The 19,936-nt window shown below is 36.9% G+C and overlaps 1 protein-coding gene across 1 annotated transcript in view; it reads right to left on the reverse strand.

Moving 5' to 3' along the window:
* Nucleotides 1-3,918: 3,918 nt before the first annotated feature.
* MARCHF5 (membrane associated ring-CH-type finger 5) overlaps nt 3,919-19,936 on the reverse strand; it is a 51,057-nt gene continuing 35,039 nt past the window's right edge. The window contains exons 3-6 of the mRNA XM_077878412.1: nt 16,754-16,884; nt 8,181-8,364; nt 7,887-8,053; nt 3,919-6,874 (exon numbers count right to left, since the gene is read on the reverse strand). Coding sequence (XP_077734538.1) covers nt 6,758-6,874; nt 7,887-8,053; nt 8,181-8,364; nt 16,754-16,884 — 599 coding nt within the window. The 3' untranslated portion in view covers nt 3,919-6,757. The remainder of the gene's footprint in view (nt 6,875-7,886; nt 8,054-8,180; nt 8,365-16,753; nt 16,885-19,936) is intronic.

Genomic DNA, 19,936 nt, shown 5'->3' on the forward strand with positions numbered 1-19,936 from the left:
CTAGCATTCTATTAGATACTAAGTTCTCAAGAAAGGTTGACTCAGAAAATGAATGAATATATAAATACATGAATAATTTATAGACCTTTAGGATATGTTAATTCCCTGCTTTAATAAGTTCTAATATCCATTTCTATGGGCTGGATAGCTTTTCTCAAAACCCACTCTTTGTGTACACTGCTGGACAAAACTAGTTGTAAAGTATTTTGTCAAAAACTAACCTTATGGAAAGCAAAATCAGTTCAATAGCATTTAGTGAATCCCTCCTGAAGAGCTACATGAGGGAGATGCAAAGTTATTTCTCAAAAAACAATCAGATCAGTTTTTAGAGAGGAAAGTATTGTCATACAGTTCAAATACTGCTATTTTCAAAAGAAACAAATTCCCATTTGATTTTTAGTACTGTCTTCAGTGGGGAAATTTAATTCTTACTTTAAAAATTTATCTATGAGGTTAGGAGAAAAGTATAAAAGTTAACAGTAAAGAATCTCCCTATACCAACCTGCATCCTCCCAGTTCTCAGAACTCCTGTAGACAACTGGAGTTTTCTTATGTGTCCTTCCAAAGATTTTTTTAAGGCATAAACAAACGTTTATTCAAGTTCCTCAACTCCTATTTTCCACTAGTGGTAACATATTATAAACATTATTCTATATCTTGAGGTAAAAAAATAATATACATTAAAAATATTTTCATAACATTAGGTAAACAGCTTCCATTCTTTTTTTTTATACCTTGTAGCACTATTCCATTATGGATGTACCACAATTTATTTAACCAATATACTTACAGACATTTGATTTCAATCTCTTGTTATTAAATATACTGTGACAACAAATAACTTTTTAGATATGTTGCTGTACTTAAGATAAATTCCTGGGATTGGAACTGCTGGGTCAATGGGTACATGCATTTGTAATCTTAACATATACTGACTGCCTTCCATACCAATTTATACCCTAACCAAAATATATGAAAAATGGACCATTTATCATCCTGGATGGTATGCTATTAAATCACTTATGGCCCTTCTTGTATATCAAATATATCAGGGTTATGTTTCCTTGTGGTAGGGATGGGGTGTCAGAGATTAATAGGAGGGGTCACAAAGAGGAGTAGTTATACTGCCAATTTATTGTCTCAGTTGTAAATCACCCTTCTTTGCCCAACTTTGTGACACTGAAATGGATCCTTTAAACATTTTCTTTGGAACATCGGTCTTTTTCAACAGAAGGCACAGGAGTGATACCACAAGGCTATTGTGCCAAGACACCTTTCTTCCAGATTCCAGCGTCCACTATAACTTTTTAAGCATTGGAGCTCAGCAGCCGGACATGTCTAGTTGCATCCTCATGCTCTCCCTCCCCAGCTACATACCAGCTCCAGCCTGCCCTCTGGCAAGATCTCCTACCACTCCTTGACACAACTGCTATTGTAACCACACACTTTTCAGAAGTGTCTGAATCTCACTCAGCCTTTTAGGGAAAGAGACCTCTAACTCCTCGTTCCCTTAATGTCTACCCTCCTTCAGCTTAGGAGTAGTAGCTGCTTTTTTTGCCCCGCCTTTTTTTTCCTTTTTATCATTTACTTCCTACCAGCTAACAATTTCATGTATTTTCCTTGTTTAAAGAGGCGATGTGATTTGTATCTCCTGAGTGGACCCTAACTAATATGACATATGGGGACACCTGCACCCTGATGTTTATAGCAGCAATGTCCACAATAGCCAAACTGTGGAAGGAGCCTCGGTGTCCATCGAAAGATGAATGGATAAAGAAGATGTGGTTTATGTATACAATGGAATATTACTCAGCCATTAGAAATGACAAATACCAAAAAAAAAAAAAAAAAAAAGAAATGACAAATACCCACCATTTGCTTCAACGTGGATGGAACAGGGTATTATGCTGAGTGAAATGAGTCAATCGGAGGACAAACGTTATATGTTCTCATTCATTTGGGGAATATAAATAATAGTGAAAGGGAATAGAAGGGAAGGGAGAAGAAATGGGTAGGAAATATCATAAAAGGAGACAGAACATAAAGACTCCTAACTCTGGGAAACGAACTAGGGGTGGTGGAAGGGGAGGAGGGCAGGGGTGGGGGTGAATGGGTGACGGGCACTGAGGGGGGCATTTGACAGGATGAGCACTGGGTGTTATTCTGTATGTTGGCAAATTGAACACCAATAAAAAATAAGTTTATTATTAAAAAATAAAAAAATATGACATATGGGATCATTTTGCAGAAATTCATTGACTTGTATTAAAAAATTGTGTACTTTTTGCAGGTCTTATTTTTGGTGTATAATTATCTGAATTGATAAATACACTGATAGATGTGTATCATTAAAAGATCACATCCATATGACCGCTTAGTTCCTGTTATAGATGTTTCTTGCTGATTTTAAACTAGAGAGTCCATATTTGAGCAGGGCACATCTTTTAGGGGGTCAAGGTATTTCAGTTTAATCTTAGAGTGTATTTTTTGAAAATAAATATTTCAAAGCAGGCTTATTCCCCATTTTACCCCAGGACTTGGCAGTGTCTGGCTCATACAGGTGCTCAACTAACACATGGTAAAGTATAGTATGTATTGCTGACATATAGTAACCTTAGCATGTGGTTATCAATAAGAGGCTTAAATCTGCACAGGTTGACCAGAATGATAGCCTAACCTCTGCTGCATGTCCAAACTTCTACAGTGATTCAACTGTAAATTTTCTCTCTTCCCTTTGCTCAGAATCTTTGCTCCAGGAAGGCAGTTAAATAAGATATTTTATCACTCTATCATTTCTAATGGGTGTATGGGGTGACAGGTAACGGAGAAGAGGAAACTCTGAGATCCCAGGGGACCAAAGGAAGATTACGGGCAAACAAATGTCTACTTAAATTGGCATAAATTTATTTCTCTGTAAATCAAAGTGTTGTAGAATGTTTCCTCACTTGAAATTCTCATAATAACCAGATATAGGTTTTATAATCTTCATTTTATTGATGAGGAAACGAAGAGTCTGAGAGATAAAGTAACTTGCCCTACAAATAAGTATCAGAATATGCATCTAGGACTATCTGACTCTGCCACTTCTCTGCTAGTCTCTCAGATGAGGGTGATGAAATAACCTAGAAAAAATACAATCCTTATGGATGGAAGGGTCTTTATTTGATGTACACATTCTAGAAGACTTTAATCTTCAGAAACTTCTTAGTATCTCAAAGGAAGCAACTTGTTATTTTTTTTTATAAAGATTTATTCAAGAGAGAGAGAGAGAAAGAGAAAGAGAGAGAGACAGGCAGAGAGAGAAGCAGGCTCCATGTAGGGAGCCCGATGTGGGACTTGATCCTGGGACTCCAGGATCATGCCCTGGGTCGAAGGCAGGCGCTCAACCGCTAAGCCACCCAGGCATCCCAACTTTTTTTTTTTTTTTAAAGATTTTATTTATTCATGAGAGACACAGAGAGAGGCAGAGACCTAGGCAGAGGGAGAAGCAGGCTCCTCATAGGGATCCTGATGTGGGACTCGATCCCTAAACAGGGATCATGCCCTGAGCCAAAGGCAGATGCTCAGCCACTGAGCCACCCAGGCATCCCCCAACTTGTTTTTTAAATGTGTTTCTAACCCACTTGAATATACTTTTAAGATACCCTGTAGTACGAGGCCACCCACATATCTTGTATGTGGTTGCTTATCTAATCATAGTTCAAGTGGCTGAGTATACATTTTAAAAAATCAAAACATAATTGGAATTTAGGCTAGCCTGCTTGTATTAAGACAATTCCTCTTTAGTTTTTTAAAATTTCAGATTTTTACTAAAAGAAAAATCTAGTATCTTGATAACTAAAATTTTAAAAAATTGGTTAGGTACAGAATTAACAGATTATGCTTTGGAAATTGTTCAACAGACAAAGTACACCTAGAGAACATAAAAATTCTTTATTTAACCTAATCCAGCCACTATTGAGATAGTCTGCTATATTAAAAACAAGACGTTTAAAAAAATTACAGCACAGTTAGCAAGGCAGTGACTAATTAAGTCACTAAGTTTAATTTTATATTCTTCACAGTCATTTGATAATCATGTACTGATGAACAATATTTTCAGCCACTTTGGAGATAAGTTAACTTCTGCAAAGAAGAAAATTCTACTAGTTGTCACTGAATTTTATAAAAGAGGTTTAAAACATTGAAGTTTATAGAAATAACACCGTAAAGCAATGTGAAAATAAATGGGAAAACACAAAATATACCCACCCAACCCAACTGGAAAACACAATATACCTACCCATCCCAAAGTCTACAACATCCCTTTAATCTGTCTCCTAACACCATTCTCTTACCTCTTCATTCCCTTTTCCTAGAGCATGAAAAGACTACTTAACAATTAAGAAACAGCTACTGCTCTGTAGGGCCTGTCTCAAGCCTAAAGTGCCTCTGTTCCTTTCTCAGTTAATCCTAGAAATGGTCTTCTGAGATAGAAGTATTACTTGTATTTCAGAGATGAAGAAAACTGCAGCTGAGAGACAGCCAGTTGGCCATTGTCATACATCCAGTTAGTAAAAGCAGAATCAGAATTGGAACCCAGGTCTATCAACTTTAGTCAGCTCTTAAGTTGTTCATAGTGGTATAGGTCACCTTTCTGAAGACTGGTATGTGGTACTTTCTGAGCTAAGGTTTTTTAGATTTAAGAGTGTTAAATTCCAGGGCTAGAGGCCTCTCTGGTTCCCAGGCACTTGCAATTCCCTCCCCACAGCCCTAGAAACCCCTCCCTGCTGCACCCACCCCCCAAAAGGATTAGAGTTGTTTTTCTGGCACTCATGAGCCCTGATGCCAGTAGATGTAAACAGCTACTCCCTCCATCTTGGCCACAAAGTAGTAACTGGGGAACGGTGTGCTTGTATAATTTTATTAAAGGCTGCCTAAAAGTTGTTCTATATAACAAAATTATGCAGGAAATATCTACTATGTCTTTCTTATATTGAAAATTAAAGAAAAGCCAATATATTTTATAATTACAGCTATATAATCTAAGTTATTTTTATATATAATCATAGATTTTATATTTCCCCTTCAGAACTATAGCAGTGTTCTTAATAAGGCTCACTGTCAGTCAAATATTCCCTTCCTCCCAAAATAATTACAACTCTGTTCAACAGCCATTCACATAAACTTTATAACACAGAATTAAGACATTCATACTATAGAAAGGTACCAGTCTTAAATTACTAAAGTTAACATACATTATTGCAATCTAACATAGCTCAATCTATATTTGCTACACTCCTAAAAAGAAGTGGCCACTTATCAGTAAGGGAAACGTTAATTATTGTCATGCATTAGATACTGTGAACAAGAAATTCAATACAGTTTTTGGAACTATCTTTTAAAAACTTAATTTTAATTAGTGAAAATAACTGCAAGACCATCCAGATTGCTGAACAACATTAAAAAGGCCACTATTAAAGATGGCTTAAAATAAATAATTGCTTTTTAAAAATGAACATAAAACTAGTTACAGTGATTAAGGTGCTAACCTCATCAATATGACAAGCAATTAAAATCTAAAAATGTTAGTACTGGTTTTTATAATAAACTGATTTAAGCCAAAAACAATAACCTCAATATTTACTCAAGACTTCTTGTTTTCATAATTATCTCCTCACTGACTGGTATAAAAACAAAGAGCTCAAGGCCTCACCTTGGTTTACTCACTGCTGGTTTTCTATCTGTTGAAACTAGACGGTAAACTGCATAAAAGCAGGAACCAAGTCTGTCGTGTTCACCATTGTCTCCCACAGCACTTTGTATAATGCCTGGGCAAATAGGAGGTGATCAACAAATACCTGAATAACTGAATCAATGAAAGAGAAGAGTAAAAGAACTTTATTGATTTTTTTTTTTTTTTTTTGCAAATCGTTCTCTGTGCTCAAACTACTATAAACTGACAGCTCTAATTTCTAGAAATATGGATTTAAAAACCTTACTCCAGTGATTGAAGGACCTGATGACTCTCTCCCTCTCTTTTACACACACACACACACACACACACACACGGTAATTATGACTATATGAGTCAAAATTACATTATGAACTATGAGATGTCAACATTATATAAATAAAATTTAATAGTGAAAAAGTGATTTGGAAGCCCTGTGAATTTTTACCCTACACATTTTGGAGGACGTCACATGGGTTCAGAAAAACACAACAAAATCGCATTTGTTCAGATAATAATTTGAATGTTTACATACATTTTTGGTTTGTTATTTTTTATAACTAATTTACATATCCTCATATTAACATATACTCCTGTTTAGCATGTAATCAAATTATGCCAGTGAGAAAAATCCTCATAGTACCTTCATTGAGTTGCTGATTCTAAGAAAACACTGAACATGAACACGTACAAAAGAGGCATTTGAATAAAACAGCATGTGCATTTTTAAATATTTGCACAGTTTGATCTTTACATTTCTATCTGGAGAAAATATGAACAAAACCCAGGTTTACCATGCTAAGATAATGGTTCAGATGACTGCCATAAAAGAAGTACATACAAAACAATGAAAACAAATCACAACCTCAGGTTCCGTGATTACTGAGAGGATTTCCCCTGCCCTAAGTGCTTTATTATATTTCTTAAAAATATGAGCAGCAGCTTATCATAAGTCTCCACTACTGTGCATTAATGATGGAATCAGAACAACACAACAGACTCATTAAGGATGAAAGGACTGCAGAATAACTAGAAGTCAAAGTTTTATGCTTCTTCTTGCTCTGGATAATTTAGAATTTTGCGGTGTGCCTGACGTAAATATTGCTGTTGTTTGAAGTAAACCTTGAATGCTCCTTTTATGGCAACAAAAGCAATTCCACCCTAAAATAAAAAGGAAAATTAGCTTTTTATAATGCAGATTTATTTATTTTATTTTTTAAAAGATTTTATTTATCTATTAGAGACACAGGGAGAGAGGAAGATTGAGAAAGAGAGAGAGAGAGAGAGAGAGAGAGAAAGGCAGAAACACAGGCAGAGGGAGAAGCAGGCTCCATGTAGGGAGCCCGATATGGGACTCAATCCCGGGTCTCCAGGATCAGGCCCTGGGCTGAAGGCGACGCTAAACTGCTGAGCCACCAGGGCTGCCCTATAATGCAGTTTTATAGAAACATAATAAAAATAATTTTACTTAGATCATAAAAGACATAGCCATTGCTGCTAATTCAGATGAATATCACTTTTCTACTAGGGGATAAAACAGATGGAGACACTACACCTAACAGAGACACTTTTTCTGTTCTCCTATGGAGTAATCTCCTTAGCTCTACATCCAGTCTGATGTAACAGGGAGAAGGCCTGGGCACAAGTGCAGGCTGCCATCAGAGGGGGAAGTGAGAATAATAATATCAACATCAATATGTACATCAACACAAGGGCTGACTATGTGTTAGCACTTCAAATGAATTATCTCATTTAATCCTCCCAGTAATCCTGATATAGCTACCAATATGATCTGTATTTTGCAGGCACATATAAGTCAAGAAATCTGAATTACGTCTTCAGCAAACCAGTATCTGTGATAGGATATGACTAGGCAGGCTGACCCTAGAACAGAAGCTTGTCGGCAAGAGGGATGGGTGTGATAATTCATGCCTCTTCTATGACAGATGTCACCCACACCATTGTTCTGGAAGGTCAAAAGTAATGCAACAGATCATCCCCTCTTTCTTGCTATTGGATGACAAGTAGGATCAAACAGAAACTTAAGGCACAGGACCCACAGAATGAATATTTATATAGTCTCACTGGGGTTTCTTTTGAACAAACATACAATTCATTCTCTTTTGTATAGTCATTCAAAAAAAAAAAAAAAGTACTGTTAAAACCATCTTACCAAGATTGTCCTTTGTAAATTAGAGTTAACACTACTGAACATCAGTTTACCAACTATTGTCGCAATAGTAGGAAAGACAAGGGCTCCACACAAAATTCGGGTGGCAGAGACGTGATCTGCTAAAGGATTAGCCTCAGCTGGAATTCGAGGAACAGGACAACCAATGCCTAGAGAAAATGAAAATGCAGAGTATTAGTGCTATTAAATCAGAATAACAAAAATATCTTCGTATGCTAAGATTATTCCACAAGATTAATTTGGTATGCTCATTATAATCACAATTCAGGACCTTACCTGGAAATATACTGTTCAAAATTTGTAGTTTATTCGAGTATTTGCGCCATAGTCTAAGCACGTAGTCTTCCCAGCGTATCATCTTGCCTAATATCAGCATGACAGGAATAGTAGGAAGTCCAATTAAAAGGAATAAAGGATCAGCTCTCTCCATAACATCCAGACCTTCTTTATGGCCTACAACCTGTGAAACAGACAGCATTTGTTAGAATCATTTCCTTATCTATGAAGAGCTGCATGCTTGAATTGAATCCATCTTAGAGGAAATGCTAAATTTTGAAAGAATACAAAAATAAAAAATTTTGGGCAGCTCGGGTGGCTCAGTGGTTTAGCGCCACTTTCAGCCCAGGGCATGATCCTGGAGATCAGGATCTCTGTGTCTCTTATGAATAAATACATAAAATCTTTAAAAACAAACAAACAAACAAACAAACAAAAAAAGTTTTTAAAACCAAAATAAAAGTTTTTAAAATAAAAAGTTTTTAAAATAAACTGGAACGTTATCAGTCCTGATTTATTTATAACTTTATAAATAAAGTGTCTCATTCAAGGGGAAAAAAATCTAAGCGATTTCATATTATATTGGAATAAAAGCTTTAAAATGTGGTTGACTCACACTGATTACAAATCAATATAGTGGAGGGGACTTCTGGTTCTTTTATTCCTCTTATTTGGTATGGTTAGATTGGACTATAATTTTAGATCCTTTTTTTTTTTTTTTTTTAAATTTATTTATGATAGTCACAGAGAGAGAGAGAGAGAGAGGCAGAGACATAGGCAGAGGGAGAAGCAGGCTCCATGCATCGGGAGCCCGACGTGGGATTCGATCCCGGGTCTCCAGGATCGCGCCCCGGGCCAAAGGCAGGCGCCAAACCGCTGCGCCACCCAGGGATCCCTTTAGATCCTATATGTGCTCCAACAGAGCATCTGTTTTCCTGCTTTTCCTACTAGGGTAGCACAGCCAGACAAGGGGCAGGACCAGCCTTCAGGAGATGGACTGAAAGCTCCCTTCTCTTTGGTTCTTTCTCCATACTCAGTGGTGTTGTCTGGGATAGAGTGATTTTTCTGGCTGGCTAAATGCCTGTTCTACAGGTCCAACTCTGTTAAAATGCAATTCCAAAGTTGAGATTTTGGGGACTGCAGTAGTTTTTGTTATACGTTCCAGTCATTTTTTTCCAATCCAGGAACCCTAAGGTGTCTTATTTATGGGGTAATGAAGCTAAAACAATTATCTGGGTCTTGGGTCTATTTCTCAATTCGGTTAGATCCCAGAGGGCAAGAAGGACACGATTCGTATTTGTGAATCTCCATACTTCACCCTCTCAGGAAAATCCTGAGGACTATCAATCTTGGCCTTCTATTTCTCTCAACATCTCCATTTTATTGGTGAGCTTCTTACTTTTGATGGGAGAATTTCCCTGAAAATTCTTTCAAAGGTCTGAAATGATCTTCCCTTTAGCCAAAGTCTCAATTGCTTCCAAATTAAACCTATTACTCTGAGTGATTAGTCTTGGCAGTTATGACAGAAGAAGGAGACTATTTCAGAATCTTGGGCTTTTACCCCACTCAGGTATCACACTGTAAGGACCGCTTGCGAGAATACTACCATAAAGACTCCATATAGTTTGGATCTCACCCCAGGGCCAAAGGCGGCGCTAAACCGCTAAGCCACTGGGGCTGCCCCCATATAGTTTTTCTGATCACATTTTCTTCCAACCAGCAAGAAAAGATTGGTTAGAACCTTATCTCTATCTTTGAGAGGGAGGAGGTAAAAGGAAGGAAGGACAGGCAAGGAGGAAAGGGAATAGAGAAGATAGGGAAAACTAAGAGCTGTCAGGGACACTCAGGAAAACAAATTCATGAAAAAGTAAATAGGTTTTAAAAAAAATGAGATACTCTATGTCACAGATTTTTTTAAGTGGACTACTATAAGGAGATGTGAAATAAGGTCAAGCTGAGAATAGTCAAACTGAAATTCTAGACAACACACTCGATCCAGGTAAAAATATCTTACAAACATGTGGGGAAGAGCCAAAATTTATGCTTTTAAAATCTCAGCTGGTCCAGGCTTGTACTTCATTAACTTACCTAAATACATTGTAATATTAAAGGACAGGAGGCTAACCTCTTCCAAGTGCTCAAAAAACGTGGTATAGGTACCTGATACTCTTCTGTGTCTCCATGCAGAAACCTCATACCTTGTATGTGAAGGATGATTATTCTGAGTTGCTCTAAGGTGTCTGATTCACAATAAAGTTGACCCATGAACACAGGTTTGAACTGTACTGGTCCACTTATATATACACTGATTGATAGATACTGTACAGTACTGTTACTTTTTCTTCCTTATGATTTCCTTAATAACATTTGCTTTTCTCTAGTTTATTATAAAAATACGGCATATAATACACATACAAAATGTGTTAGTTGATTTTACGCTATCAGTAAGGCCTCTGGTCACAGTAGGCTGTAAATTTTTGGGGAGTCAAAAGTACCCATGGATTCTCTACTACATGAAGGAGGGTTATCAGTGTCCCTAATCCCCATATTGTTTAAGGGGCTACTATATTTCATAAAACCCAATCCCATACTAGGGGCATACATGGATTAGCCCAGAGATTGTGTTTTTACCTATGCCTTTTCAGGATATTCTATTTTTATATCATTTTATTATTTGATCACTTTATAAGTGATCACTATATTGATACAACTATGTGATTTAAATATTCTCAAAGTGCTAGCAAATAAATTCAGAAATCTCAAAAATTCTTCTGTTGGGTTATACTATTCTTTTTATTTTTTCCCCTTTTTCAAAAAATATTTTATTTATTTATTCATGAGAGACACAGAGAGAGGCAGAGACATAGACAGATGGAGAAGCAGGCTCTCCGCAGGGAGCCCAATGTGGGACTCGATCCCCAGACCGGGATCATGCCCTGAGCCGAAGGGAGACGCCCAACCGCAGAGCCATCCAGGCGTCCCTATACTATTCTTTTTAGAATTTGGGGTTTAGAAATATAAAGCAGAGTGAATATTCATAGAGACTGTAGTAAGGGGCAGCCCTGGTGGCTCAGCGGTTTAGTGCTGCCTTTGGCCCAGGGTGTGATCCTGGAGATCCGGGATCGAGTCCCACATCGGGCTCTGTGATGGAGCCTGCTTCTCCCTCTGCCTGTGTCTCTGCCTCTATGAATACATAAATAAAATCTTAAAAAAAAAAAAAAGACTGTAGTAAGGGTCAGTTTTTTCCTCATGGGTAGTAGTACAACCCTTACAACCTGGTATCTAAGAATGAGGAAACAAAAAAGGAAATAGAGCAAACAGTAAGCAAGAGACTCACTGTCCCACCTGTTACATCTAAAGTGAAGAGAGATGCTTTGTACTCAAGCGGCACTCATCATGCATACAAACTTGCATGCGTGTATGTATACATTCATTTTACTGAATACTATGTGTCAGACTCAGGCCTAGGTGTTGGGGCAAAAATGGTAAGCTAAATAAATAGATGCCTTTTGGAGGTGAGAGACAATCAAATCAAATCAAACAAGCATGCAAATAGAAATGCTGCAGAGGAAATGGAATAGTATAACAACTATAGTTTGCCATCTGCACTACAGTTAGACCCAAGGGCAGCAACTGAAAGCTGACTTAAGCAATGGGGCTGACCTGACTTCGGTCAACACAAATCTAGCACATTGTGTATGATCATGTGCATTCTGGTTTTATGCCCCAAGATCAAAAACAGATTATTTTTAAGATTTCGATTTTGGGATGAGATTCAGGAACTACAGAATGTCTTCTCTAAGAATTTGTTATCTGTGTATAAAATAAAGACGTAGGAACTGTAGGTTTAGAGGAAGGCTTTTCTGTTTAGGAGATGAAAGCTAGATCTTCATATCTAGGAGTTCACCAATGCTGAAAGGCTAAGAATTTCAACTAAGGCCTGATTTTATAAAGCACTTCCTTTTAGGAACCTACTTTTAGGGATCCTTGGGTGGCGCAGCGGTTTAGCGCCTGCCTTTGGCCCAGGGCGTGATCCTGGAGACCCGGGATCGAATCCCATGTCGGGCTCCCGGTGCATGGAGCCTGCTTCTCCCTCTGCCTGTGTCTCTGCCTCTCTCTCTCTCTCTGTGTGACTATCATAAATAAATAAAAATTAAAAAAAAAAAAATTAAAAAAAAAAAAGGAACCTACTTTTAAATGGGAGAATGAAACAGTGGAGAATAGGTTTCCTTAGTCAGAATTAAGGATAATCAAGGATAGTATAAGAGTTAAGAATGGACAATGCTTATGAAGGTTATCTTTAAGCTAGAGGCAAAAGTGGAACGAGGCAGGACATTCAAGTTCTATTATTCCAGGGTAAAATGTTTCCATTGCCTTTGGAACCAGGTTTCACCTAAGGAGCCCTAGATTGGGGTCAGGGGTCCTGCTGCTTCTTTCTTACTGTATGGTATTGGACATGTAAACTCGACAAAACTGTAAATTAGGAATAATTGATAGTATCTAGGTCACAAGATTGTTACAAGGATTAAATAGATCAGTGCTGGAAAGGTGTTTAGCCCAGTGCTGGGGAAAAAAAGTTACCTATTATGTTGTCTTTTCGATACATAAGCAAAGGGTCTCATTCAAATTCCTCCCAACTAATAAGGATTGAACATAAAACTAGTTCATGGGGAAATAAATGGGAAAAGAATAGTGGACTGGGGGTGTCTTGGTGCCTCAGTGGGTTGAGTGTCTGACTCTTGATTTCAAACTCAGGTCATGATTCAGGGTCATGAGATCGAGCCCCGAGTTGGATTCTATACTCATGGAGAGTCTGCTTGAGATTCTCTCTTTCTCCCCCACCCCATTCATGTGCACACACCACACTCTCTCTAAAATAAGTAGATAAAATCTTCAAAAAAAAAAAAAAAAAAAGAATAATGGTCTGATTCCCTAATCTGATTTATCTGAACTTCATAGTAGTCAGAGAACAAAAGGAAAAGAAACAGTCAAGGGTTAAAAAGGGGGTGCTTGGGTGGCTCAGTCAAGTATCTTGCCTTCAGCTCAGGTCATGATCTAAGGGTCCTGGGACAGAGTCCCACATAGGGCTCTAGTGGGGCACCTGGTTCTCCCTTTCCCCCTGCTCATGCTCTCTCTCTAATAAGTGAATAAAACCTTTTTAAAAAATGGATTAAAAAAGAAACCCCTAAATACTGCTGATGGTATAGTGGGGCACATTTTCTATCAAATATGCTCAGATAGGCAAAAGTCTTTCCAATATTCTTAAATCATACACTACCTACTATCACAAGTAATCTCTCTCATTCCAGGCTTAAAAAAAAAAAATCTTTTCAAGTGAGACATACATGTGAAGATTATTTCTAAATGGTAACACACAATATATATGTATCATCATAATTTAAGTCTTTACTATCACCATTAATCAACATATTCATTTTTGTCTCCTTGTTTGTATCATTTCTTCCCCTCTACCAATTCAAATTATTGCCTTCAAGGGTCATCTCAAGATTTACTTTTTTTAATAATTCAAATGATCTTTCATTTTACTGAATTAAAATACTGTTTATGTAGTCTTCTGTACTCTTCATATTTGTTTATATAATGTTATTATTAACTGTTCTCCAGTTTTTCCTTTATGTACACCTTGTCTTAGACTATATTCCTTAGAGCTGGGGAGAGAGCTTTCAATTTGTCTTGTATTTTATAAAGACCTCAGCTTGGTGCTAACTTTTTGTATGAATCACACCAATATGGATTCAAAGTGCCAAAATCCAGCTTGAAGCCCTTTTTAGAGGATACAAACTATATTCCTTAAGCTCTTGTCAATGTGTCCATTATCAAATTTCTTTTAAAATTGAGCGAGCCTAAAATCTTTCCCCCAAAAGAACCATCCTACTTCTTATAGTCAATGAGGTATTAAGAGAAATCACTCCATTATCAGAGGGACTTAAATTTACTCATCTGCAAAAAATATGTCTGTATAATGCATTTGTGCATTAAATAATGTGTCTTTGTCAGTCCTTGTGAATCATCCTAAACTTTCCTGAACTAATGATGTGCTCATTATTGAAGTTTTAACAAATTACTGCAGAGAATATAGTCAGTCAAACAAACCTGCTACTACCTGATAGAACCAGTCATAAAAAAAAAAAAAAAAAAAAAAAAAAAAAAACCAGGCAGCCCCTGTAGCCCAGCAGTTTAGCACCGCCTTCAGCCCGGGGTGTGACCCTGGAGACCTGGGATCGAGTCCCGCACTGGGCTCCCTGCAAGGCGCCTGCTTCTCCCTCTGCCTGTCTCTCTCTCTCTCTTTCTATCATGAATAAATAAAATATTTAAAATAAAACCCAATATTTATGAAAGCCTTTTAAGTGTTAGTCTCTGTGTATATGCTATATTAGGAACATGTAAGTGTAAGATAGTCTCTACTTTCAAGAAAACTACCTTCTCATGGGAAAGGCAAGGCCTAAACATAGGAAAAGTTAAATAATAGGTCATCTATATAAGAAACATCACTTGGTCAGCACAAGATTAGCTGCCATTTGAGGACTGACAATGTCATGAATATAGAGGAAAAAGAAATGACAGTGGGCAAGAATTGCCTGGTAGGTTTCAGCGGGTGGAAGCAGATGAATGAAGCCTCGAAGGAGAGTTTAGATTTGGATAAGTAGAGATAGGAATGGAAGGACAGGTATGAGGCAGGGAGGGTGACAAAGGCCAGAGGACAGGGTAAAAAACTCTACAGCATAAGGATGGGTTGGAGGAGACAGCCCAACAGGTCTCAAAGTAGAATCAAGCGAGACTGTGAAGCATTGTGTAACAAATCAAGGTAAGGAAATGGAATTTTTTCAAGTCAGTGGTTCTTAATCTTTATCCATTACACACATGACAAATGATGATTTACTATTTGCGATTCATTCTCTGACTTGTCTAACCAGATTTTGGAGGTGTCCTCAATACTTCATGAAGAAGTCTTGCAATAGTCTGTCTCACCATGACTATTAATGAAGTAACCAAAAACGTCACTCACTGTGGACCCAGCACAGATAGGTTATGTGCAATTTCTAGAATATTACATAGTGTGTTCACTATTACTCAGTCATTTATGAAACACTCTAAGCACTGCATTGGAAAAGAACTACTTAAGGCAGAGGAGATGGTGAGCTTGGAATAGATATTGAAGGTATTATTTTAGGAAGAATGATTTAGAAGGATGGACTAATAAAAGAGAACAAAATTAGAGAAACTCCTTTAGCCCACAAGTATCATGAGGGAGTGACAAGAAGTCAGGTGGTTAAGACTGTGGAAAAGAAGCTACAGATATAAGACACCAAACTGGAAACTGCTTGAACTTGGTCAGTGAACCAGTACAGGGCTATGAGGTAAAAAGAGTTAAAGGTAATCCTAAGAATGTAGGATACAAACCGAGTAGATGGGAAAATAATAGTAGCAATCGAAGGTATAGACAAATTATAATGAGGAGGGCGCCTGGAAGGCTCAATCTGTTAAGTGTCTGCCTTTGGGCTCAGGTCATGATCCCAGGGTCCTGGGATCCAGTCTCTGCTGCTGCTCCCTCTCCATATCCCTCCCCTTTCTCGTATTCTCTCTCATGTGCACTCTCTAATCAAAAAATATGATCTTAAAAAAAAAAAGAAAAATTATAATGGGGAATAAATTTAGGTTTCAAACTGAGGGAAAGACTAGAAATCACAAGAGGTCATTTAAGGAGAAGGGTCAAACTGTGTTTGTAGGACTGGATTTGAGGATAGATAAGGGCAAAGACATAGATCTAAGTACAAGAAGCACAGAGATGATAGCTGGAAATCTTTACGGAGGAAGTATAAAAAGAGAAGAAATAAGGGCATGGGACTAAATCTTAAAATTTAAGTTTCTCTAATAATCTTGACCAACAGTTACTGATTGTAGCAAAAAACCAGGAAACAACTAATTGTCTAAACAGACTGTTTAGTAAATTGTTCTAATTCCACACAGAATGCTGGGAAGGTTATTGAATACTTATATGAGAAGATCGCCAAGATTCACTATGAAAAAAAGGGATACAGTTCTAATATGCTTCCATTTAAGGGAAAAAAAAGTGTATGTGTGTGGGAGAACAAATATATTTTTTCTTGCACATGCACAAAGAAAGTCTAGAGGAATATATTATATAACTAATAATAGTGGCTACCTGGAGAAGTGAGGGGGAACCTGAGCAAATGGGAGGAATAAGAAGACTTTACACTAGTTTCATATATACGATAAAGATTTTATTTATTTGAAAGAGAGAGAATAGGCAGGGGGAGCAACAGGCAGAGGGAGAGGGAGAAACGGCTCCTTCTTGAGCAGGGAGCCCGATGTTGGGTTTGATTCCAGCACCCGGGGATCATGACCTGAACTGAAGGAAGACTCTTAATAAACTGAGCCACTTAGGCACCCCTATATTTTCTTATTTCTTATTTTTAAGCCATGAGGTTATTACTTGTTCAAAATAATAATTTTTAAAACTCCTAACAGAAATCTATTTAAAAGATCTTCATGTAAGAAGTATTATCATTGAACAGAGTAAAATAGTGAACCTGCATCACTGTCACTGCTCCGTAAGTCACAGCTGTCCAATAGATAGAGCCAACCATTATTCCTGCTGCAGCAAATGGACAAGCTTTTGAGATCAGTCTATCTGCAAGATCCAAGACGTAAACAACTGGACCTATAATAAAAAAAAGAAAGTAATGTTTCAACACAAGACAGATTTTTAAAAAATGACTTATCCAATATTTTCCATTGATCTAAAATATTTTTATGAAGCTGGATGTTCTAATGCTTTAGAGAGAACTATTATAAATGTGATAGGAATCTAGATTTGAATAAATTTAGATTTTCTCAGTTGTCTGAATAGCTAAGTTTTGCTTCCTAAATTCTAGGAGATATTACCTCTTCAAATTTTTATCTTTAACAGTAAACCTAAGATTAAAGCCTCAAACACAACGGCTTCTTATGAAGAAAATAGTTCTCACTTCTTTTATTCACACTGGGTACTGCAGAATGAAATGGCCATTTCACCTTGCTCTTCCCAAACAGTCCCTGCTCACAATTAGATTCTCTAGTATCTGGTAAAAATATCACTTATTATGACTTCACTCATTACTTCCTTGGTGTAGTATGTGAAGGTAACCAAGGCTATTTTCTTGAAGTTACACAAAGTCAATCTATCTTACTTTGATTTTCAAAATGCAATAGTTAGTTGAGTATTATTGTCTAACAAACTTTTTTCTTTTTTTCTTAAGTTTGTATGTAAATTTCAGTTAGTTAACATATAGTGTACTATTAGTTTCAGGAGTAGAATTTAGTGGTTCATCACTTACATATAATACTCATTTAACAAACTTCTTTTAAGGATCACAATGCTAGTTTTTATGGCATTCCAACAGCTGTGTGTGTCAATTATACTATTATTATGTGCTTACTGTGAAATCTGGCTATTATCTTTCTCTGAAGTTACTTAGAATAGCTATATTTGGTAGTATTCTAATTACTTAAGCCCAATAATTTAGCTTTAGAATTTTTCAGAATAGTGGTAGGGTCTCAGGCCTGAATTAGAGCAAGGCCTTAAGACCTGAGTATCTTAAGTTTGATCACAGAAATGTGAAAACTTGATTTATTAATCCTCATATTTGTTTTTTTTCTCATATTTGTTAAATACTCTCTACATACAAATTATTACTTGAGACATTTTCTTAGATATGATTAAGAATTATTACCTACCTCTTGGTTTACAATCTATAGGAGGATGCTGTACACAAAACAATTTATTTTTATTGTACAAAGAAATTAACATAGTAATATGATAAAATAATTAAAATATTTAAGAACAAGCATCCATTTATGGAGCCTCTGATCACTGGAGCCAGTAATATCACTAGTCACTGTATAAAGAAAGACCACACTGTGAAGTAGAAAGAACATTAGGAGGGACGTCAAAGGACCTATGATTTCAATTTAGCATATTTACTATGTCCTCTAATAATACCACTTCTTGAAAAAAAAATAATAGCACTTATTGAGTGTCTACACGATACCAGATGCTGTGCTACAGGCATTATATGCATCATTATTCAATCTCATAATGCAGGGTTTAATCTTTAAAATATACAAATTTGCTAGGTTACGTTTAAAACTCCCTCAGAGAGTACAAAAGTCATTTTAGTTAATCACCAAAGATCCCTCAAATGCTGGTACTAAAAGTTAAAGACCATAGGTATATATGAAACCTCCACACTTCAACTTTCATATTCTCTACTGATAATTCTTTAATCAGAAAATTAAAGCCACAAGAGAACAAGTCCAGACTCTCCATGGCACATGTACCCACCTACCAACATCACATCTATCTGAGGTCAATCTCTCTACTGACATGCCAGATCCATTCACTTGTCAACTCAAAGCCACAGCTCCAGCAACTGTCTCCCATATCATTTCCTCTCTACCGCTTACTGGATTATTTCCATCAGACATGTCATTATTTCTTCTATCTTAAAAAAAAAAACAAAACACAAACTAAATTCTTCTTTTGATCCTTCTTACCCCATTTCTCATCTTTGCTCTCTTTACAACAAAATTCCTCAAAAAACTTACCTGTTTTCACTCTCCTTCAATTCTCTCCACCAAAACTGCTCATAATGATCACTAACAACCTAAGATTAAATTCAGTGGTATATCTCAGCCTTAATCCTATTTGGCCTAGTAGCAACATCTGACACAGATGTTCCCTTCTTCCCAATATATGGTTATAATATTTCTAGGACATTACTATCTCTTTGTTTTCTACACCAGTCATTAATTTTACAGTCTTATGTGGTTCCTCTCCACCTCAGTGAGACCCACTCTGCCAACTTCTACACCATGAAACTCCCTATTTAATTACTCTGTACTATTTCTATTTCTCTTTTTCCCAAAGCACTTATCACCTAACATACTCTAATACATACTCTAATTTACTAATTATGTTTCTACCTACAAGAATATGGGTTAGGAAAACTATGGGCCATGGGCCAAATCCAGCTGGCTGCTTACATTTGTAAATAAAGTTTTGTATGGAACATGGCCACATGCAAAGCCTAAAATATTTACTCCCCCCTTTTTTTAAAATTTTTATTTATTTATGATAGTCACAGAGAGAGAGAGAGGCAGAGACACAGGCCGAGGGAGAAGCAGGTTCCATGCACCAGGAGCCCGATGTGGGATTTGATCCTGGGTCTCCAGGATCGCGCCCTGGGCCAAAGGCAGGTGCCAAACCGCTGCGCCACCCAGGGATCCCTACTCCCTGGTTTTTAACAGAAAATCTGCTGACTTTTGAACTAGAACAAAAGCTCCAAAGGGAAAAATAATTTTTTTTCAGTTATTGATGAATCTCAAGTTCTTATGACTCTCAAATATTTGCTAGATTCTCTGAGGTATTTATTTAAAACTATGACATGAAAATCTCTAATCTTTCCTTTTCATTATTCTGTACCAAGCCCAAGTTAACTATAGGACTATTTTCTACCCAGTCAGAATCACAATTGGTAAGGAAAGAAGGTATTTTACATGCTTCCAATGTACCTTCTTCCCCTCTTCTTTCTACAGGGTATTTGGAATTATCTACCCGTGGAGTGAAGCGATACAATTCCTAAAAAAACTCATTGATTATTTGGAAGAAAACATAATTCCTAAAAAAAGTAATCCATCACTACCACTTTTATCTCTCATGGATATGGGCAATC

The sequence above is a fragment of the Canis aureus genome, chromosome 29 (genome assembly GCF_053574225.1).
Source record: "Canis aureus isolate CA01 chromosome 29, VMU_Caureus_v.1.0, whole genome shotgun sequence".
NCBI lineage: Eukaryota > Metazoa > Chordata > Mammalia > Carnivora > Canidae > Canis > Canis aureus.